Consider the following 25,384-nt stretch of genomic DNA (forward strand, 5'->3'; position numbering starts at 1 on the left):
TTATCAGCATACTCAGGACAAATTGCTCAACAACTTTTGAGGTCTAATTTCTCCTGTTACCCTTGTGAAAATAAAAATTTGGGGGCGAAAATATCATTTTTGTTGAAAAAATAGGATTTTTTATTTTCACGGCTCTACGTTATAAACTTCTGTGAAGCACTTGGAGGTTCAAAGTGCTCACCACACATCTAGATAAATTCCTTAAGGGGTCTAGTTTCCAAAATGGTGACACTTGTGGCGGGTTTCCACTGTTTAGGCACATCAGGGTCTCTCCAAACACAACATGGCGTCCGATCTCAATTCCAGCCAATTCTGCATTGAAAAAGTCAAACGACGCTCTTTCCGTTCCAAGGCCTGCCATTCGCCCAAACAATGGTTTACCCCCACATATGGGCTATCGGTGTATTCAGGAGAAATTGCACAACAAATTTTGTGGTTCATTTTCTCTTTTTATGCTTGTGAAAATAAAAAATTGGTTCTGAAGTAAAATGTTTGCAAAAAAAAGTTAAATGTTAATTTTTTCCTTCCACATTGCTTCCGTTCCTGTGAAGCACATAAAGGGTTAATAAATTTCTTGAATGTGATTTTGAGCACCTTGAGGGGTGCAGTTTTTAGAATGGTGTCACTTTGGGGTATTTTCTATTATAATCAGGACTGTTAGCACAGCTACAATATGGTGGTGCAAGTAGGATCAAAATCCATAATCACATAGATACAAAAACTTGGCCCACACTTATAATGATTTCCAGTGAAAGATTATTTTAATAACCAGTACATACAGTAGAGGTTTCGGTCACATTGACCTTCATCAAAGTACTCAAAAAAAATTTTAAACAAAGGAATAAAAAAACTGATCTATAGGCAAAGCAAGAAAAGTCTAATAACAGGGATGCAGATAAGGTACAAATTCAATAATGATGTCTTGAAACATAACAGACATTATAGCATATATATGAACAAGTCTAGGTGGAGATAAATACACAAAAGACCAAGCTAATGATAATGAAATAAGTCATATTATCAAGCATGATGACTAGTGTTGAGCATTCCGATACCGCAAGTATCGGGTATCGGCCGATACTTGCTGTATCGGAATTCCGATACCGACTTCCGATATTTTTTCAATATCGGAAGTCGGCATCGGAATCGGAAGTTCAAAGTTGATTGACAGCCTGACGTCATCATGATGCGCGGTGTGTGCGCATCATGATGCGCTGTCATTTCGGGCCTTCTGGGGGTCTCTGCCGGCCTGCCGGGGGGCTGTGCCGGCCTGCCGGGGGGGCTTTGTGGACTGCCCGGGGTCTGTACCGGCCTGCCGGGGGGCTGTGCCGGCCTGCCGGTGGTCTGTGCACCCTGTGGGGGTCTGTACCGGCCTGCCGGGGGGCTGTGCCGGCCTGCCGGTGGTCTGTGCACCCTGTGGGGGTCTGTACCGGCCTGCCGGGGGGCTGTGCCGGCCTGCCGGTGGTCTGTGCACCCTGTGGGGGTCTGTACCGGCCTGCCGGGGGGCTGTGCCGGCCTGCCGGTGGTCTGTGCACCCTGTGGGGGTCTGTGTCGGCCTGCCGGGGGGCTGTGCCGGCCTGCCGGGGGGCTGTGCTGATGTCCGGGGGTCTGTGCAAGCATCGTCCGATGGGACTACAAGACCCATCTGGCGATGCCTGCTACCATGACAGTGATTGACACATTAGCCAATGATGGGACAGTAGTAGTCCCATCATCCGGCTAATGTGTTAAATGTTAAAAAAAAAAAAAAAAAATACTACATACATACTACATGCATGCTACATACATACTACATGCTACATACATACTACATACATACTACATATATACTACATGCATGCTACATACATACTACATATATACTACATGCATGCTACATACATACTGCATGCTACATACATACTACATACATACTACATACATACTGCATACATACTACATACATGCTACATACATACTACATATATACTACATGCATGCTACATACATACTGCATGCTACATACATACTACATGCTACATACATACTACATATATACTACATGCATGCTACATACATACTACATGCTACATACATACTACATATATACTACATGCATGCTACATACATACTGCATGCTACATACATACTACATACATGCTACATGCATGCTACATACATACTACATGCTACATACATACTACATACATACTACATACATACTACATACATACCACATATATACTACATACATACTACATACATACTACATACATAACACATATATACTACATACATACTACATACATACTACATACATACTACATATATACTACATATATACTACATGCATGCTACATACATACTACATGCTACATATATACTACATACATACTACATACATACTGCATACATACTACATGCATGCTACATACATACTACATGCTACATACATACTACATATATACTACATGCATGCTACATACATACTACATGCTACATATATACTACATACATACTACATACATACTACATGCATGCTACATACATACTACATGCTACATACATACTACATATATACTACATGCATGCTACATACATACTGCATGCTACATGCATGCTACATACATACTACATACATACTACATGCTACATACATACCACATATATACTACATACATACTACATACAATACATTCATACAATACATACATAGACATACAGTACATATAACATAGAGTAACATACTTACCAATACTTGTCACATTGTTCCCCGAAGCCATTGTCTTTTACGGAATAAATATTAACATAACAAACCACAAAAATACTCACCCACGATCCGAAGCAGTCCACGAGTGTGTCCCACGACGATCTTGGGTAGAGAACTGCAGCATCAGCTGTTGCTGCCGTTCTCTACGGGCTGCAGGAATCCAATGACGGAAGGTAGGTATCCTTCCGCACTGTATTCCTCCGCCACTTAAAAAAAAAAAAGTCCCTAGTCTCACTTTATGCCATTGCTGTGTGGGAAATTCCCATGTAGCATGCATGTAGTATATATGTAGTATGTATGTAGCATGCAGTATGTATGTAGCATGCATGTAGTATATATGTAGTATGTATGTAGCATATATGTAGTATGTATGTAGTATGTATGTAGCATGCATGTAGTATATATGTAGTATGTATGTAGCATATATGTAGTATGTATGTAGCATGTAGTATATATGTAGTATGCATGTTGCATGCATGTAGTATATATGTAGTATGCATGTTGCATGCATGTAGTATATATGTAGTATGTATGTTGCATGTAGTATATATGTAGTATGTATGTTGCATGTAGTATATATGTAGTATGAATGTAGCATGTATGTAGTATGTAGTATGAATGTAGCATGTATGTAGTATGCATGTTGCATGTATGTAGCATGTAATTTTTTTTTTTTTTGTACATTCAACACATTAGCCGGATGATGGGACTACTACTGTCCCATCATTGGCTAATGTGTCAATCACTGTCATGGTAGCAGGCATCGCCCGATGGGACTTGTAGTCCCATCGGACGATGCCTGCACAGACCCCCGAAGCCTGCACAGCCCACCGGAGCCTGCACAGCCCCCCTGGCAGGCCGGCACAGCCCCCCGGCAGGCCGGCACAGCCCACCGGAGCCTGCACAGCCCCCCTGGCAGGCCGGCACAGCCCCCCAGCAGGCCGGCACAGACCACCGGAGCCTGCACAGACCCCCTGGCAGGCCGGCACAGCCCCCCGGCAGGCCGGCACAGCCCACCGGAGCCTGCACAGCCCCCCTGGCAGGCCGGCACAGCCCCCCGGCAGGCCGGCACAGACCACCGGAGCCTGCACAGACCCCCTGGCAGGCCGGCACAGCCCCCCGAAAGGCCCGTACAGACCCCAGAGAGGCTGTACAAGGGAAAAACAGGATTTTTCTTATTCCGATACCGGAAGTCCCATAGACTTGAATGGGACTTCCGGTATCGGAATCGGCGATACCGATACTTTTTTTTAATATCGGCCGATCCATTCCGATCCGATACTTTGAAGTATCGGACGGTATCGCTCAACTCTAATGATGACATACCTAAGTATTGTACTGTTTACACAGTGCTCTAATACAGAGCCAAAAGATTAGAAGTCCTGTTTAAATGAGAGTTAACACCTCTTGTTAAAGATGGGTGGACTTAATCCATTGTGAGAGGTGAAAAAAGTAGTACATGCATACATACCCCTCAGGGATAGAGACAAGGCACAGTAGTGCAGAGTCTGTGGAGTGAGAAAGAGATATAGCCACTGTTACAGACCAGAACAGCTATGAATGAAGGTCCTGAGGGGGTGAGAGGAGTGAAAACTTACCAGTCCCGTGAATGTGTTGGGTATGGGGCAGTGACACGGCATCCACCGCGAATCAGAAGCGCTATAGGCAGCGTCTGCTGCAGCTATAAATAGAGGCCAAGATGGCAGCCGGAGAGGAAGCGAGAGGCCGGAGGTGATGTCTCTGTGTGCTCCAGAATGAACTGGTGCGTACCAAGAGCAGGAAGCTCAGATGGGCGGTCCCAATAGTGACATCACAGTGTTACCTGGCAACGCTGTGAGCGTGTCACTGGCAGGAGGTGTCTGTTAAGGTACTGTCACACTTAGCAATGTACCAGCGATCCCGACCAGCAATATGACGCGGTCAGGATCGCTGGTACATCGCTAAGTGGTCGCTAGTGAGCTGCCACACAGGCAGATCTCACCAGCGACATCGCAGGGGTCGGGGGTCGCTACTTACCTGTCAGACGAGGCGATCCAGACGTCCTCCCGCCCGCCTCCACGCGTCGCTCATCATCACAGCAGGAAGCCCCAGCAGGTAGCTGACGATGAGAAACAGTCCAGGACATTCTCGCGCGATCAGCGATAACCAGCGGGGGAACGGTCGGAGGTAAGTATCAGACATAGCGATATCGCTAGCGATATCGCTATAACATCACAAAAACCAGTGACGTTATAGCGATATTGCTAGCAATATCGCTTAGTGTGACAGGCCCTTTACACAAGATAAAGCTCCTCTGGTGGTGTGTTCTACAGAAAAATAATTTAGAAAAGTCCTAGGGATAAAGGAGGTGCTTCTAATAATGGCTGTGCATGTTGACATAGTAGTGAATATTCCAAACAGCTCTAATGGTGTTCTTTAGGGATATGGTGGTTCAAGGAAAGGCAACTATGTATATGAATTCTTTCCGTGAGGAAAATACGTGCTCAGTGCTGTAGGTTCTGTAAGAAGAATAATACATATTAGAGAATGACAGATACAGCATCGCATAATACAGCTACAATAAATCAAGGTAAAAATGGTTGGATATCATAGTCTCTATTTAACCCATTAGGGGCCAATATCTGGAGCTCATGTATCCAAAAAGCCTCACTTTTTTTAAAAGATTCATGCGGTTACCACCTCTTCGTGGTTTGTCAACCTGCTCAATCACTTGGTATTTTAGTTAGGCTATGGTGTGGCCCACTGTGATGAAGTGATACGGTAATGGGAGTAATAAATTCTTACACCTGAAAAAAAGAATTACCTTTCAAAACGTTGTTACATTGTGTGCATTGTAAGCACAGGAACGTGCCAAATTTTGGAGTCTGTAGGAAGCGTTGTTTTAATGGTGGACAAGATGGTCAAACGTCAGCTTTAACTAAAATATCCCTAAAGTTGCGTTTTCTTCTGAAACAGGGAAGGAACGGTTCTTTAAATTCATTGATATTTGCATGGGCTGTACTGAGAATATGCCAATGGCGGCATATGCTCCTATGGATCCGGTAGGCTAAAGAATGGTAATCATGAATGAAGGGAATACGGTCCCTTGTTTTTGAATTGGAGGAATTTGGTGTAGTAGAACAATCTAAAGTATGTGGGGGATAACCCCTCTCTACAAATTTGGACTGCATTTCTTGCATGCGTTTCTCTTTTATATTAGGGTTAGACACAATTCTATTGACTCTCATGAATTGTGTTTTGGGTATAGAGTCCTTCATTTTTGTTGCGTGAAAACTACTATAATGGAGAAGGCTGTTACGATCGGTTGGTTTCACATATAGATCAGTTGATAGATTGCCCGTGTTATCTTTGATGACAAGGGTGTCTAGAAAATTTATTTCACAGGAACTATGTGACATTGTGAAGTCTAACCCAGGCCATGCTGTTCTGAGATGATCATAGAAAGAATTTAGTGTATCTACAGAACCATTCCAGATGCAGAAAATATTGTCGATGTACCTCTTCCACATCACACAATGTGAGCGGAAGAGTTCATCTGGGTACAGTATACTATCCTCATAGTGGGCCATATAGCAATTAGCGTATGGGGGTGCTGTATTTGAGCCCATAGCTGTGCCCTTGATCTGGAGATAGTGTCTGTCTTCAAAAAGAAAAATTCTCTGTCAAAAGGATGGATAGTAAGTCATAACAAAGATTAATTTGTTCTGTGTCAAAGTTAGACATTTTGAGTAGCCTCTGAACCGATTCAATGCCATTTTGATGGGGAATGGATGTATATAAGTCCATTACATCAAAACTGAACAGTAGAGCTTCTTTTGGGACTGGACCATGATTGTGTATTAGATTGAGAAATTCACCGGTATCCAATAGGAAGAATAATGTTCGCCTAATTAATGGAGTCAAGATTTTTTCTAAAAACTGAGAGATAGGGGACAGATAGATTCCGTTGAGGCTACAATTGGTCTACCTGGCAGGTTATCTAATACACAATCATGGCCCATTCCCAAAAGAGACCCTACTGGTCACTTCCCCATCAAAATGGCATTGAATTGGTTCAGAGGCTACTCGACATGTATAACTTCGACACAGAACAAATTACTATCAATCCTTATGACAGAGAATTTCTTTCTTTTTGAGGACAGATACTATCTCCAGATCAAGGGCACCGCTATGGGCTCAAATATAGCGCCCCCATATGCTAATTGCTATATGGCCCACTATGAGGATAGTAAACTGTACCCAGATGACCTCTTCCGCTCACATTGTGTGATGTGGAAGAGGTACATCAATGATATTTTCTGCATCTGGAATGGCTCTGTAGATACACTGAATTCTTTCTATTATCATCTCAGAACATTATGGCCTGGGTTAGACTTCACAATGTCACATAGTTCCTGCGAAATAAATTTTCTAGACACCCTTGTCATCAAAGATGACACGGGCAATCTATCAACTGAGTTATATGTGAAACCAACCGATCGTAATAGCCTTCTCCATTATAGTAGTTTTCACCCAACAAAAATGAAGGACTCTATACCCAAAACACAATTCATGAGAGTCAATAGAATTGTGTCTAACCCTAATATAAAAGAGAAACGCATGCAAGAAATGCAGTCCAAATTTGTAGACAGGTGTTATCCCCCACATACATTAGATTGTTCTACTACACCAAATTCCTCCAATTCAAAAACAAGGGACCATATTCCCTTCATACATGATTACCATCCTTTAGCCTACCGGATAAATAGGAGCATACACTGCCATTGGCATATTCTCAGTACAGCCCATCCAAATATCAATGAATTTAAAGAACCGTTCCTTCCCTGGTTCATAAGACCATGCAACTTTAGGGATATTTTAGTTAAAGCCGACATTGGAAAATCTTGTCCACCATTAAAACAACGTTTCCTACAGACTCCAAAATTTGGCACGTTCCTGTGTTTACAATGCACACAATGTAACAACGTTTTGAAAGGTAATTCTTTTTTTCAAATAGAAATAGAAAGAAATAGCCAGCTCACCAGAGATCAAGCGCAGAAACTCGGAGCTCCATGCGGACCAACGTCATAGACCATAGAAGGAAAGTTCTGCTCCAGCTGCTATTAAAATCTTCTTTAATAAAAAACCATTAAAACATACAATGGTGAAGACTCTCCATATAACCTCACCACAACAGAGATGACAGGCTACGCGTTTCGACCAGACTGTCTTTGTCAAAGCCATGTTTGAAATTTGCCTTAGATTAGACATATATATATAGCTTAACGAATAAAACATCATATAAAAATCACATGATCACATGAGCCAATCCAATTGGACACATGTAATTAAATACAAAAGCGACATAGAAAAAAAACAACAAAAAAAAAAAAAAAAAGTTTTTTTTCCTCTTTTGAGAAAAAAAAAAAAAAAAGGGGGAAATTCAACAATAGTGCAACAATAGATCATGTCTTTTATTGAGACCGTTTGGATGTCTAGTATTTAAATGGTATATCCAAAATGCTTCCCGAGTAAGGAGACATCGCCTGATGTCTCCCCCACGGGATGACAGGTTTACTTTTTCTATTCCCTGAACTTCAAGGTGTGATGTATTGCGGGCATGGCAATCAATAAAATGTTTGGAAACTGCTGAGACATTCCGTATAAAATTATTTGTATTGCTAATATCATTTAAATGTTCCCTTATTCTTATTTTTAGCTGCCTCGAGGTGCAACCAACATAGGATAAATCACATTGTTCACAATTAATTTTATACACTATGTTGCTAGAATTGCAATTGATATAATTTTTTATTTTAAAACATGAAGTATGATCATTATTAGTGAATTCCTGAGAAATTTGGGCATATTTGCATATTTTACAAATGTTAGCACCACATTTGTAAAAGCCCTTCACCGTTAACCAGTTTTCTTTAGGCTTGTGATGTGTTAGTGAAAACATGCTGGGGGATAATATACTCCCTAAAGACGGTGCTTTTCTTGACACCACATTAATTCCTGATGATAAAATTTTAACCAATTCATTATCCTGGTGCAGAATGGGTAGAAACTTGTGAACAATATTTTTTATAGATGTGAATTGCGGGCTATACTGGAAACATATATAGGGTTTTTTTCCCATAGTTATTGCCTTTTTTTTCCCTTCTGTGCTTGATGCCAGCAAGTCATTTCGATCTTTGGTTTGCACTATTTTTTGTGCTCTAGTTAGGGTCCATTTTGGATAATTTCGATTTGTCAATTTATTGGTAACATGTGCAAATTTCTCTTGCAAGGATTCCTCTGAGCTGCAATTACGTTTAACTCTGGTGTATTCACCAACAGGGACTGACCTGATTGTATGTTTTGAATGACTGCTCCTTGCATGTAGCACCGTGTTCCCACTGTATGGTTTATGGTGCGTTTTGGTATGAATGACCGCACCATCTGTGCCACTCAAACACAAATCTAGAAATGCAATATTGTTAGAACTGTAGTTATGCGTGAATTTGATATTATAGGTATTAGAATTAATATATTTTATGAAATCTGGTATGGCAGAAATATCTCCACCCCAAATGATGAGGGTATCATCGATATATCTACCATACCAGATTAATTGCTTTGAAAAAGGGTTGGCAGTGGAATATATATATTCCATTTCCCAGAATGACATTACAAGATTTGCAAGGGAGGGTGAGAATTTAGCTCCCATTGCAACTCCTCTAAGTTGCAAAAAAAAATTCTCCATTGAACGTGAAGAAATTATGTGACATAAGAAATGCAACTACTTGTAGAATGTAATTTTGCAGCTCAGATGAAAAATTGCTGTACTTGACAAAATGGAATTGTAATGCTCGTATGGCTATATCATGGAAAATGCACGTGTATAATGAAATAACATCACAAGTTAGCCAACTATATTTGGATGACCAAGTTTTTTTGGAGAATGCCCCCAAAACCTGTTTGGAGTCCCTGATGTATCCCGGGGTGCGCTGCACTAAAGGTTGTAACAGCGAATCTACCCACTGACATAAATGCTCATTATTTGAGCCAATGCCCGATACTATTGGGCGCAAAGGTGGAATACCCTCAGATTTATGGATTTTGGGGACCCCATGTATTATTGGCAAAATGGGATTTTTTACCTCCAAGTATTCTGCTTGACTAGCTGTTAAAATCCCCAAACTGGAACCTTCCTTTATTAGAGCACTACTTATTTCCTTAAATCTTATTGACGGGTTATGCGGTAGTTTTTTATAGATGGTACTGTCTGATAATAATTCCATCATTTTTTGATAATAATCAGTGGCATTCAATACCACTACCACTCCTCCCTTGTCTGACATTTTAATGACTAAATCAGCATTATTTTTCAAATCCTGCAGGATTTTGTGCTGATAATTTGAAAAAAAATTTTTGTTGCTTGATTTATCTTTGGATTTCATTTGATCATATAAATGGAGCAAATCCCTCTCTACCATATCCTGAAATTGTTCCATGCAACTAGATCTCGTTTGCACTGGGTAAAAATACGGATTTTTTGTCTCAAAAGCATGTGTCTGTTCACATTGATCATTGCTGGAAAGGGAATGTTCATCTAGATCCTGCAGAGTAACCAGTGCTAACTGTTCCTCAAAATTCATGTCCACAAACTCATTGTTAGCATCTGAGGGGTGACTAGATAGAGGGACACAATCTGAATTATCAATGTCAAAAAAATGTTTTTTAACTGTCAAATTGCGAATAAATTTATTAACGTCCATAATGGTGGAAAACAGATCAAAATCTCGATCAGGGACAAAATTGAGACCCAATGATAATATTTGGGTTTGTTCTTTGGTTAGAATAATTGAAGATAAATTGAGGACATTATTGCAGCTTTTTATTGGTGCCAATATTTTTTTCTCCGAGTTGTAATTCCTTGTGTTCCTCCGGTGTTTCTGCTTCCACGCCTCTGACGTTTTTTGAATAATGAAGATTACGTCTGGACGCACCTGGAGTGATCTCATTAGATGAAACATCAGATATGCTTGAAAAATTGTCAGAAGAATCCAACTCTGATGAAGTGAAGGAAACATGAGATCTTGGAATTCTGGTGGAGTTTCTGCGCTTATTGTGAACATGGAAGGGTCTAAATAGAACCCCAAAATCTATCTTGAAGCAAAGCCATGTTCACAATAAGCGCAGAAACTCCACCAGAATTCCAAGATCTCATGTTTCCTTCACTTCATCAGAGTTGGATTCTTCTGACAATTTTTCAAGCATATCTGATGTTTCATCTAATGAGATCACTCCAGGTGCGTCCAGACGTAATCTTCATTATTCAAAAAACGTCAGAGGCGTGGAGGCAGAAAACACCGGAGGAACACAAGGAATTACAACTCGGAGAAAAAAATATTGGCACCAATAAAAAGCTGCAATAATGTCCTCAATTTATCTTCAATTATTCTAACCAAAGAACAAACCCAAATATTATCATTGGGTCTCAATTTTGTCCCTGATCGAGATTTTGATCTGTTTTCCACCATTATGGACGTTAATAAATTTATTCGCAATTTGACAGTTAAAAAACATTTTTTTGACATTGATAATTCAGATTGTGTCCCTCTATCTAGTCACCCCTCAGATGCTAACAATGAGTTTGTGGACATGAATTTTGAGGAACAGTTAGCACTGGTTACTCTGCAGGATCTAGATGAACATTCCCTTTCCAGCAATGATCAATGTGAACAGACACATGCTTTTGAGACAAAAAATCCGTATTTTTACCCAGTGCAAACGAGATCTAGTTGCATGGAACAATTTCAGGATATGGTAGAGAGGGATTTGCTCCATTTATATGATCAAATGAAATCCAAAGATAAATCAAACAACAAAAAAATTTTTTTCAAATTATCAGCACAAAATCCTGCAGGATTTGAAAAATAATGCTGATTTAGTCATTAAAATGTCAGACAAGGGAGGAGTGGTAGTGGTATTGAATGCCACTGATTATTATCAAAAAATGATGGAATTATTATCAGACAGTACCATCTATAAAAAACTACCGCATAACCCGTCAATAAGATTTAAGGAAATAAGTAGTGCTCTAATAAAGGAAGGTTCCAGTTTGGGGATTTTAACAGCTAGTCAAGCAGAATACTTGGAGGTAAAAAATCCCATTTTGCCAATAATACATGGGGTCCCCAAAATCCATAAATCTGAGGGTATTCCACCTTTGCGCCCAATAGTATCGGGCATTGGCTCAAATAATGAGCATTTATGTCAGTGGGTAGATTCACTGTTACAACCTTTAGTGCAGCGCACCCCGGGATACATCAGGGACTCCAAACAGGTTTTGGGGGCATTCTCCAAAAAAACTTGGTCATCCAAATATAGTTGGCTAACTTGTGATGTTATTTCATTATACACGTGCATTTTCCATGATATAGCCATATGAGCATTACAATTCCATTTTGTCAAATACAGCAATTTTTCATCTGAGCTGCAAAATTACATTCTACAAGTAGTTGCATTTCTTATGTCACATAATTTCTTCACGTTCAATGGAAAAAATTTTTTGCAACTTAGAGGAGTTGCAATGGGAGCTAAATTCTCACCCTCCCTTGCAAATCTTATAATGTCATTCTGGGAAATGGAATATATATATTCCACTGCCAAACCTTTTTCAAAGCAATTAATCTGGTATGGTAGATATATCGATGATACCCTCATCATTTGGGGTGGAGATATTTCTGCCATACCAGATTTCATAAAATATATTAATTCTAATACCTATAATATCAAATTCACGCATAACTACAGTTCTAACAATATTGCATTTCTGGATTTGTGTTTGAGTGGCACAGATGGTGCGGTCATTCATACCAAAACGCACCATAAACCATACAGTGGGAACACGGTGCTACATGCAAGGAGCAGTCATTCAAAACATACAATCAGGTCAGTCCCTGTTGGTGAATACACCAGAGTTAAACGTAATTGCAGCTCAGAAGAATCCTTGCAAGAGGAATTTGCACATGTTACCAATAAATTGACAAATCGAAATTATCCAAAATGGACCCTAACTAGAGCACAAAAAATAGTGCAAACCAAAGATCGAAATGACTTGCTGGCATCAAGCACAGAAGGGGAAAAAAAAGGCAATAACTAAGGGAAAAAAACCCTATATATGTTTCCAGTATAGCCCGCAATTCACATCTATAAAAAATATTGTTCACAAGTTTCTACCCATTCTGCACCAGGATAATGAATTGGTTAAAATTTTATCATCAGGAATTAATGTGGTGTCAAGAAAAGCACCGTCTTTAGGGAGTATATTATCCCCCAGCATGTTTTCACTAACACATCACAAGCCTAAAGAAAACTGGTTAACGGTGAAGGGCTTTTACAAATGTGGTGCTAACATTTGTAAAATATGCAAATATGCCCAAATTTCTCAGGAATTCACTAATAATGATCATACTTCATGTTTTAAAATAAAAAATTATATCAATTGCAATTCTAGCAACATAGTGTATAAAATTAATTGTGAACAATGTGATTTATCCTATGTTGGTTGCACCTCGAGGCAGCTAAAAATAAGAATAAGGGAACATTTAAATGATATTAGCAATACAAATAATTTTATACGGAATGTCTCAGCAGTTTCCAAACATTTTATTGATTGCCATGCCCGCAATACATCACACCTTAAAGTTCAGGGAATAGAAAAAGTAAACCTGTCATCCCGTGGGGGAGACATCAGGCGATGTCTCCTTACTCGGGAAGCATTTTGGATATACCATTTAAATACTAGACATCCAAACGGTCTCAATAAAAGACATGATCTATTGTTGCACTATTGTTGAATTTCCCCTTTTTTTTTTTTTTTTTTTTTTCTCAAAAGAGGAAAAAAAACTTTGTTTTTTTTTTGTTTTTTTCTATGTCGCTTTTGTATTTAATTACATGTGTCCAATTGGATTGGCTCATGTGATCATGTGATTTTTATATGATGTTTTATTCGTTAAGCTATATATATATGTCTAATCTAAGGCAAATTTCAAACATGGCTTTGACAAAGACCGTCTGGTCGAAACGCGTAGCCTGTCATCTCTGTTGTGGTGAGGTTATATGGAGAGTCTTCACCATTGTATGTTTTAATAGTTTTTCATTAAAGAAGATTTTAATAGCAGCTGGAGCAGAACTTTCCTTCTATAATTCTTTTTTTCACCCACAGACTGGCAAGAGATATGATATAAAAGGGTATTTTACTTGTAGCACCTCATTTGTTGTGTATTTGATCAAATGCCCTTGTGGTTTGATTTACGTGGGTGAAACAACTCAATCCATCAAGGACCATATCTCAAAACACAAGTCCACGATCAGGTGTAAGAATTTATTACTCCCATTACCGTATCACTTCATCACAGTGGGCCACACCATAGTCCAACTAAAATACCAAGTGATTGAGCAGGTTGATATATCACAAAGAGGTGGTAACCGCATGAATCTTTTGAAAATGTGAGGCTTTTTGGATACATGAGCTCCAGACATTGGCCCCTAATGGGTTAAATAGAGACTATGATATACAATCATTTTTACCTTGATTTATTGAAGCTGTATTATATGATGCTGTATCTGTCATTCTCTAATATGTATTATTCTTCTTATAGAACCTACAGCACTGAGCACGTATTTTCCTCATGGAAAGAATTCATATACATAGTTGCCTTTCCATGAACCACCATATCCCTAAAGAACACCATTAGAGCCGTTTGGAATATTCACTACTACGTCAACATGCACAGCCGTTATTAGGAGCACCTCCTTTATCCCTAGGACTTTTCTAAATTCTTTTTCTATAGAACACACCACCAGAGGAGCTTTATCTTGTGTAACAGACACCTCCTGCCAGTGACCTGCTCACAGCATTGCCGGGTAACACTGTGACGTCACTATTGGGACCGCCCATCTGAGCTTCCTGCTCTTGGTACGCACCAGATCATTCTGCAGCACACAGTGACATCACCTCCGGCCTCTCACTTCCTCTCTGGCTGCCATCTTGGCCTCTATAGCTGCAGCAGACGCTGCCTATAGCGCTTCTGATTCTCGGTGGATGCCGCGCCACTGACCCATACCCAGCACATTCACGGGACTGGTAAGTTTTCGCTCCTCTCACCTCCTCAGGACCTTCATTCATAGCTGTTCTGTTCTGTAACAGAGGCTATATCTCTTTCTCACTCCACAGACTCTGCACTACTGTGCCTTATGCCCCTATCCCCGGGGGGGTATGTATGCATGTACTACTTTTTTCACCTCTCACAATGGATTAAGTCCACCCATCATTAACAAGAGGTGTTATCTCTCATTTAAACAGGACTTATAATCTTTTGGCTCTGTATTAGAGCACTGTGTAAACCACAACAGTACAATACTTAGGTATGTCATCATGCTTGTTAATATGACTTATTTCATTATCATGAAATAAAAGGCTTGGCCTTTTGTGTATTTATCTCCACCTAGACTTGTTCATATATATGCTATAATGTCTGTTATGTTTCAAGACATCATTATTGAATTTGTATCTTATCTGCATCCCAGTTTTTAGACTTTTCTTGTTTTGTATATACTTCAGTTTTTTATTCCTTTGTTTTCAATTTTTTTCAGTACTTTGATGAAGGTCAATGTGACTGAAACCTCTAATGTATGTACTGGTTATTAAAATCATCTTTCACTGGAAATCACTATAAGTGTGTGCCAAGTCTTTGTATCTTTGGGGCATTTTCTGTCGTATTGACCTCTCAAAGTGACTTCAAATGTGATGTGGTCCCTAAAAAAATGGTTTTGTAAATTTTGTTGTAAACATGAGAAATCGCTGGTCAACTTTTAACCCTTATAACTTCCTAACAAAAAGAATGTTGGTTCTAAAATTATGCTGATGTAAAGCAGACATGTGGGAAATGTTATTTATTAAGTAATTTTTATGACATCTCTCTGATTTAAGGGCAAAACATTAAAAGTTTGAAAATTGCACAATTTAAAAATTTTTCGCCATATTTCCATTTTTTTCATAAATAAACGCAAGTCATATTGTAGAAATTTTACCACTAACATTAAGTAAAATATGTCATGAAAAAACATTCTCAGAATCAGCAGGATCCGTTAAAGCGTTCCAGAGTTATAATCTAATAAAATGACAGTGGTCAGAATTGTAAAAATTGTCCTGGTCATTAATCTGCAAATTGGCTCCATCACTAAGGGGTGAAAAGCACCATAATTTGTTTGCTTACTAGGCTGTGAGTTACAGTTTTAATAAAATCAGTGTTTTATCAGCAAAAGATTATAACTACAGGACAAGTTGCCTTATGCCTCCTAGTCAGCTGTTCTTTGTAACCCCACCCCAATATTGATTAGATGTTTTCTCTCAATGCACACTGCACATAGAACACTGCCAATCAGTGGTTTGGGCAGACTAAAGGGCCTGTCACACTAAGAGATATCGCTAGCAATATCGCTATAACTTGTGACGTTATAGCGATATTGCTAGCGACATCGCTGTGTCTGATACTTACCTACAACCCGCTCCCCTGCTGCTTATCGCTGATCGCGCGAGAACAGGCTGGACTGTTTCTCGTCGTCAGCTTCCTGCTGTGACGACGAGCGACGTGTGGAGCCGGGCGGGAGGATGCAGGATCGCTTAGTGTGACAGGTAAGTAGCGACCCCCATCCCAGCGATGTCGCTAGTGAGATCTGCCCGTGTGGCAGCTCACTAGCGACCACTTAGCGATGTACCAGCGATCCTGACCGCGTCATATCACTGGTCGGGATCGCTGGTACATCGCTAAGTGTGACAGTACCTTTATAGAGGGCTCAACATTTTTTTTTTTTTTTTTTTTTTTTATATAGCGCTAACATATTCCGCAGCGCTTTACAGTTTGCACACACATTATCATCACTGTCCCCGATGGGGCTCACAATCTAAATGTGAAATGTAAACATTGTGAGGATGCAGACAAGCAAGTGAATGTTTCTTTATTCAGGTTCTCAGCCATTATATCATGCAACACTGAGATTACAAAGCAAAAACCAGGTGGTGACACATTCCCTTTAACAAGCAGAAAATGCAACCTATGTGTGAAGGATACATGTGGCCCGATTCACTTGATGATGCTTTTGTAAATGGTCTAGAAGAGAAAGCATATACAGTGGGGAAAAAGGTATTTAGTCAGCCACCAACTGTGCAAGTTCTCCTACTTAAAAAGGTAAGAGAGGCCTGTAATTGACATCATAGGTAGACCATGACTATGAGAGTCAAAATGAGAAAACAAATTCAGAAAATCACATTTTTTCATTTGGCAAGATTTATTTTGCAAATTATGATGGAAAATAAGTATTTGGTCACCTAAAAACATGCAAGATTTCTGGGTCTCCTCTTTCCTCCACTCATTACCTGTAGTAATGGCACCTGTTTGAACTTGTAATCAGTATAAAAGACACCTGTCCACAATCTCAAACAGTCACACTCCAAACTCCACTATGATGAAGACCAAAGAGTTGTTGAAGGACATCAGAAACAAAATAGTAGCCCTGCACCAGGCTGGGAAGACTGAATCTGCAATATGCAAGTAGCTTGGTGTGATGAAATCAACTGTGGGAGCAATAATAAGATAGGCCACATACACACAAGGCAACTGATAATCTCCTTTGACCTGGGGGTCCATGCAAGGACTCAGATCCTGCAGTGCCAGATGTGTCCTCTGCTTAAGCCAGTACGTGCCCAGGCCATCTGATGTTTTCTAGAGAGCATTTGGACTATCCAGAAGAGTATTGGGAGAACAATATGCCAGAACTTCTTTAGTAGGCCGGAGTCACACTATGTAGAATACGGACGAGCGCTATGCGAGAAAACATTGCATAGCACACGGACCAATATTAATATATGGGGCAGCTCACATCACCGTATTTTTTCTCAGGAGTATTCGACGTGTATGTAAAATCACAGCATGCTGTGATTGTATGCATATTTCATGAAAAACTCAGACACACAGGGACCATTCGTGTAGCTTGTAACAAATATGCACACATTTTACTAATTTCAGCCCATTGAGCCATTTAATTCAATGGGGAAAATCCATGAGATATGTAAAGCCATACGCATGTCATAAGGATGTCATATGGATACAAAGGTGAGAGAAAATCGCATCATCGCATTGCAAACGCATTACACACAGATGACCATACAGAGAACATTTGTGCGACTCTCAGCAGGGAAACTCAGACCAATTTCCCATACGTTTATTGTGACCCTGGCCTCATACCAATAAAAACATACTTCTTTCCATAGAAATCCTCATAAAAATTGGAAGAACTGTGCCATGGGAAAGCTCTCTGTCATTTCAGTCATCTCCTCACTCTATTCTGTGAGCTTCTAGATAAACATATTAATATGTAAATCAGGAACATTGTAATTCACTTTCTTTAGATGTTTTTGCATTTTCTTTAAAATAATTTTTAAGTTGTTTGTCATGTAAAGTTTACTTTGTTCTTTCTAATGGATCTTTTAACTGCAGCAGAAAAAAATCACTTGATTGAATACTTAGAACAAAATTGCTCTCTAATGTTTCAAGGAATTTAAAAGAGTTATAAACTACTGTTCTCCAATGGCAAAAGGACAGACTTAGTACTTAACAATGAATATGGAAATAAATTAGGGTACAGTGCCATGGAAATGAGATTCAAACAACAAGAACAAAAAATATGTCCCAGTCTAGTGAATATTTTGATCATAAAATTTTAATGCATATTTTCAAACTTTTGAAGCAGATCAGGTGATGTGTATTTGTGCAGTGAGGGAAATTGCTGCCTAAGTATATCAACACCCTTCATCAAATTTAGTGATGAGTGAACCTTTTCACAGCAGCAAACAGACGCTTACGTGTCAAGCACTTCCATGAGGTCCAAGTCTATGGTTTGATGGTGGTGGTGGGGTAACACTCAAGGTTGCTTCCTCCATCCCCTCCCACCAACCACAGACAATAGAGAGGGATTATGATCCTCTTCATCTCTTGACTGTTGCGCACCCACCCCCTAATCCTCCTAAATTTGTTCCTCGGCTCCTGCGCCTTCACTAATAATTTGTCTGGTAACATGAACCACCCTTGATTGCTGTAAGGCACCAGCTTGTGCGCCGACAGTCGGGAAATTTTAGATATTTTTATCCCTTCCACATTCTCCTCTGCATCCACCTGTTCTTCAAAAGTGTGTACCATCATGTAGATGACCAGAATAGTGATGTTAATGATGGCATCATCAGTGCTAACCATCTTAGTAGCCATTTCAAAACTGTGCAGAAGGGTGCAGAGGTCTTTCATCTGTGTCCACTCCGCAAGCCTGATTTGCACCACATCCATACTGCATTGGCCCAGGTGATGCAAAAGGATATACTGCACCAGGGATCGTAACTGCTGCCACAGTCACTGTAACATGTGCAGAGAGGAATTCCACCATGTCGGATCATTGCTTATCACACAGTTAACTGGCAGACCGAAAGACCTCTGTAGCAATTCAAGTCAATGACCAGTGAGGTGCAATCGTGAGCACACAGTGACCTTGCTTTCTGCAGCGGCACATCCAGGCCGGATAGTGTCAGAGAAATTGCTGTACCACCAGGATGAGGATGTGAACCATGTAAGGAATGAGTGTGAGGTTGCCCCGGTGTAGGGCGGCCACCAGGTTTGCACCGTTATCGCACATGGTCTTCCCTGTCTCCAGGTTCATTGTGTATATATATATAAATATATATATATCTACATAGTGTTCAGCATATATATATATTTATTTAGAGTGAGAGATACATACAGCATGTAAAAGAAGTATAGAGCAACAATTTTCTAAATAAGTATATTTCTAAATCTGCTGTCCTGAAATTCTCACCAGATGCCAGTAACGACCCATCCAATCCACACAGGCAAAGAAATCAAATCATAGATGCTCATAAAGTTAAGTAAAATAACTAAAACTCACACAGGGAAAAAGTATTGAACATACTTTCTAAAATAAGTAATACTTTGTACAAAAGACTATGTTGGTGATCACAGCTTCAAGATGCCTCTTGTATGGAGAAATTGGTCGCATGCATTGCTCAGATGTGATTTGGGTCAATTCTTCCACACAAACACTCTTCAAATCCTGAAGGTTTCGTGGGATCCTTCTGTGAACTCTGAGCTTCCTACCAAAAATGTTTTATTGCTTTCAGGGCAGGTGATTGGCTGGGCCATTCGAATAGCTTTATTTTCTTTCTCTGAAACCAATTGAGAATTTCCTTGACTGTGTGTTTAGGATCATTATCTTGCTGAAATGTCCACTATCATTTCATCTTCATCATCCTGGTAGATGGCAGCAGATTTTTTTTATTGAATGTATTTGTACATTTATCCATTCATACTTCTTTCAATTATATGACATTTTCCAGTGCTGTATGCTGAAAAACAAGCCCACACCATGATGCTCCCACCTAAAAACTCCACTGTTAGTATGGTGCTTATGGGGTGACTAGATGATGGCCCGATTCTAACGCATCGGGTATTCTAGAATATGGCCAGAGGGAGACCGACGTTCAAAGATGGGCCAGGACGATCCACGATCGGCGATCTCACAGTGGGGGCCTGGTCACTGCTGTGTGTCACACTGAGTCTAAGTACCCATGTTGCAGAAATGCTGCATAAATTTCTGCAGCATTTCAGCAACTTCTGCAGTGGGAAAAATGCATGCGAATTTGCATGCGTTTTCCCACGGAAAACATGCATGCATTTTCACGCGATTTTCGCGTGCGGAATTCAAGCGTATACCAAGCGATTTGAAACATCGCTTGGAATGTGATTGACAGGTTGGTCACACTTGTCAAGCATAGTTTTTAACAATTGTCATCAACTTTTTACTCGTGATGTGCCTATGCAGCATCAATAGCAAAAGATAGAATGTTAAAAATAATAAAAAAATTAAAAAAAGGTTATTCTCACCTTCCTACTGCCACCTATCTCCCCTCCACGCTCCCGGCATCTTTCAGTCCCAGTAATGCTTAGCGCGAAGGACCTGCGATGATGTCATTCTCGCGAGAGCGCGACTTCATCAGCGGTCTTTCCCGCAAAGCATTACTGGGACCGGAAGACGCCGGGCATGTGGCAAGAAGAAGGAAGGAGTCTGGGGACCGTCGGAAGGTGAGTATATCACTATTTTTTATTTTAATTCTATTTTTTACAGGTTTATGGTACCCAGGGCCTGGAGGAGAGTCTTCTCTCCTCCTGACCCTGGGTACCATCCACACATTAAGCGCTGCGCCGGTAATCTCCCGACTGCATCGCCGCTGACCTTCGTGCGGCAGGAGATGAACTGCGGCAACCGTCGGGAGATCAGCGGCTAGCGCCGCAGATCTCCAGATCGTAGCGGTGGCATGCATCATTCGAATGCCACGCCAATTCGCGGCCAGACTGCGCCTGTCAGTGATTGGTTACGGCCTGCCGGGCACGACCAATCAGAGATGCGGGATTTCCGTTACAGACAGACAGACAGAATTAGATGATTATATAGTAGATATGCAGTGCCTTTTGTCCTCCAAGCATGATGTTATCCATAGAGTTCAATTTTGGTCTCATCTGACCAGACAATATTCTCCCAGTATTTTACAGGCTTGTCTAAATAATGTTGAGCAAACCTTAAAGGAGATTAATCATGATTTTTGTTCAATAATGGAATTTTGCAAGGTGAGCATGCCTACAGGCCATGGAGGTTGAGCGCATTACTTATAGTTTTCTTTGAAACAATTGTACCTGCTGGTTCCATGTCTTTATGTAGATCTCTGCAGGTGGTCCTTGGCTCTTGGACAACTATTCTGATAATTTGTTTCACTCCTCAGCAACATGTGGTGGCTGGGTTATGGTGAAATTATGTTCTTTCCATTTCTGCATTATAGCCCCAACAGTGATCACTGGAGCCTTCAGTGGTTTAGAAATTCTTCTGTTACCAATATCATTAGTTTATTTTGTGACAATAAGGTTGCAAACATCTTGAGACAGCTCATTGGTTTCACCAATAATGAGTTGTTTCTTGTGTGGCAAATTGGTAATGAGACAACTTTTTTCAGCCCATCAATTGAACCAGCACATATTATTTTTCACTAAAAGGCAGGATTTCTTTATAACTAATGACACATTTTAGCTGGTGTCATGACTTTCCATGGCTTTTTGCATATGTCTTTCTTCATGCATTCAATAATTCTTTCATTTAGCATTTATCATTATTACACATATTTTATTTTATTACTCATAACTGATTTGGCAAGATTTATTTTGCAAATTATGGAGGAAAATAAGTATTTGGTCATCAAGAAAAGTTAATCTCAATATTGTGTTATATATCCTTTGTTGGCAATGACAGAGGTCAAATATTTTCTGTAAGTCTTCACAAGGTTGGCACACACTGATGGTGATATGTTGGCCCATTCCTCCATGCAGATCTCCACTACTGCAGTGATGCTTTGGGCTTGTCGCTGGGCAACACGGATTTTCAAATCACTCCAAAGATTTTCTATGGGGTTGAGATTTGGAGACTGGCTAGGCCACTCTGGGACCTTCATATGCTTCTTATGAAGCCATTCCTATGTTGCCCTGGTGATGTGCTTGGGATCATTATCATGTTGAAAGACCCATCCACGTTTCATCTTCAATGCGCTTGCTGATGGAAGGATATTTGCACTCAAAATCTCACGATATATGGCCCCATTCATTCTTTCATGTACACAAGCCTGTCGTCCTGGTCCCTTTGCAGAGAAACAGCCCCAAAGCATGATGTTGCCACCCCTATGCTTCACAGTAGGTATGGTGTTCTTTGGATGCAATTCAGCATTCTGTCACCTCCAAACACAACGAGTTTTGTTTCTACCAAACAGTTCTACTTTGGTTTCATCAGATCATATGACATTCCCCCAATACTCTTCGGGATAATACAAATGCTTTCTAGCAAACTTCAGATGGGCCCAGACATGTACTGGCTTAAGCAGGGAGACACGACAGGCACTGCAGCATCTGAGTCCCTGGCGGTGTAGTGTGTTACTGATGTTAGCCTTTGTTACAGTGGTCCCAGTTCCATGCAAGTCATTCACAAGGTCCCCCTTGTGGCTCTGGGAATTTTGCTCACCATTTTGACTCCACGGGGTGAGATCTTGCATGGAGCCCCAGATCGAGGGAGATTATCAGTGGTCTTGTATGTCTTCCATTTTTTTATTATTGCTCCCACAGTTGATTTCTTCACACCAAGCTGCTTGCCTATTGCAGATTTAGTCTTCCCAGCCTGGTGTTGTTTCTGGTGTCCTTCGACCACTTTTTTGTCTTCCCCATAGTGGAGTTTGGAGTGTGACTGAGGTTGTGGACAGGTGTCTTTATACTGATAACAAGTTCAAACAGGTGTCATTACTACAGGTAATAAGTGGAGGACACAGGAATCTCTTAAAGAGGATGTTACAGGTATGTGAGAGCCAGAAATCTTGCATGTTTTTAGGTGACCAAATACTTATTTTCCAACATAATTTGAAAAATAAATCTTGCCAAATCAGAGAAGGCAATTTTCTGGATTTGTTTTCTAATTTTGACCCTCATAGTTCTGGTCTACCTCTGATGTCAATTACAGACTTCTTTCATATTTTTAAGTGGGAGAACTTGCACAATTTGTGGCTGACTAAATAGTTTTTCCCCCACTGTATATCCTTGTTGTAGAAATAATCTTTGAAGGCTGAAGATACATGAAACATGCACAGTTATATTAAAACATAATGGGATAAATTGGGATTATATGAGTAGAGATCTCAATTTACAAAGTGTGTTTCAGTAACAGAATTGATTCTGTAAATTATTTCTACGTGTTATCAAGTACTGTTGTAGTGTTGTACAAACTGCAGGATTACCTCCTACTCTATTTATTCTTTACATTACACATTCTAAAAAGGATATTTGCTATAGTGCATGTGTTTTTTCTTCTTCCCTGGGAAGGCATGAACAAGTTTTCATGTTAACTAGACGATCATGCTTGGTAGGTACCATATGTCAGTCTTCAAAGCTTTTGCCAACTCTACATGCTCAGTAACCCCTGCACTACACCCAAGCTGCATATAAATAGCATTTCCTACTTGTTTCTTTGTGCATACTTTTGGAAGCAAATTCATAATTCGCTCTTCTAAAACCAACTGTCTCTTGTATGAGCAACTAATCCAGATGGATGCGCCAGTAAACATAAACATTGATAAGCCTTTCACAAGACTAAAATAATATGTTTTTGTAGCAAGAAAAGAAGGAAAAAAAATGATGGACTTTATGAAATAACACCAAGCTATTACTCACTTGCTTTGCCTTTCCATGCTTGCCAACCTGAGACTTTCCCAACGTGAATTGAGGAGATTCAACTGTTCCTGAATTTCATTTTCTTCATCATCAGAGAGTTTCCCAGTAGACAATAGTTGACTTCCAGCTTGCAAAACTCCTCCAACATTTCCCTGATGAGATGTTAATTCCATCATAAAGCCCTGGAAATGAAGAAAACCTTTACAGCAAGAACTGAGAATAGTTAAATTTTATGTTAAAATAATTATATGGAAGGATATAAAGTTGATTTAAACCTACCATAGGTGCTAAACTGCTAAAGGACTAAGAAGTAGCAGAAAGCTCAAATTTCCACACATCTAGTGGAATCTTTTTCACAGAACAAGATAATGTAGTAATACATTTTTATTTTCTTCTACAACATATGGTTGTATGAATTTGCTATTTCAAAATTAGATATAATTGCCATACACAAAATAGGAAAGTAATTATGGATTACTGGTAATGAAGCACAAATATCACACATGCATGAATATGAACAAAGCTAGCTTAAAATTATTTATGTTTGCTGTTAAACAATAGTATAATATTTCATATTGATATTAAGATTAGAGGCCATTGTAATGAAATGTTCTTTAAAGGGATTTTCCTATTAGAAAAAGAAAATCATATACCCTATTATGGAGTTGTAAATTAATAGCACCCACTTTTCAGGCTCTTTAATTCATGTTCATTCACAGTACTGTAAAGACCAGCTAGAAACTCTTCTGAACAAGTCCTTTCTATTATCTTTATTATCTTCTTGATTACTGAATATGCTAGAAATAGAATTGTGTAACTATTGTGGCTATATGTTAATTAGTGGGTTATTGCTTTTCCCAGACTAGTTATATGACTAATCATGTTATCACATCCCTGTCGGTGTGATTGAATCCTTTTGCAAGAGTGGAATCACTGCTGTTTGACTCTGTTGCAAATCTCTGCCTCTCTGACAATGAGGAGTGTGTAGTCAAAATTTATCAGTGCATGGCGCATGCCCAGGGAGGTTGCGGTGATGTAGAACATAGTCAGCTATGGGAGCCAGTGGTAACAGCTTGCTAAGTCCTGCATCACCACGAAGATTTTCAAAGAATTGGGTGTAATGCCTTTCTTGTAAATCATGTCAGTCATGGCCACAGGCACTTTATATTAATGACCTCTTCCAAGCTAAGGGAAGGATGCTGCATGGAAGATAACTCTGCCTCCAAAACTTATTTTAAATAGGAGGAGTTACCAATGTGACATGTAATGGCCGCTCTCTGCTCTCCTG

General features: G+C 39.9%; 1 protein-coding gene across 7 annotated transcripts in view; it reads right to left on the reverse strand.

Moving 5' to 3' along the window:
• DMD (dystrophin) overlaps positions 1-25,384 on the reverse strand; it is a 3,834,938-nt gene that overhangs the window by 2,730,694 nt on the left and 1,078,860 nt on the right. For all 7 annotated transcript variants that reach the window (XM_073550686.1, XM_073550687.1, XM_073550688.1 and 4 more), the window contains one exon: positions 24,097-24,278. In XM_073550686.1, the coding sequence (XP_073406787.1) occupies positions 24,097-24,278 (182 nt within the window). The remainder of the gene's footprint in view (positions 1-24,096; positions 24,279-25,384) is intronic.

Source organism: Dendrobates tinctorius, unplaced genomic scaffold (assembly GCF_039654945.1).
Source record: "Dendrobates tinctorius isolate UK_male_01 unplaced genomic scaffold, ASM3965494v1 ptg000166l, whole genome shotgun sequence".
Classification (NCBI taxonomy): domain Eukaryota; kingdom Metazoa; phylum Chordata; class Amphibia; order Anura; family Dendrobatidae; genus Dendrobates; species Dendrobates tinctorius.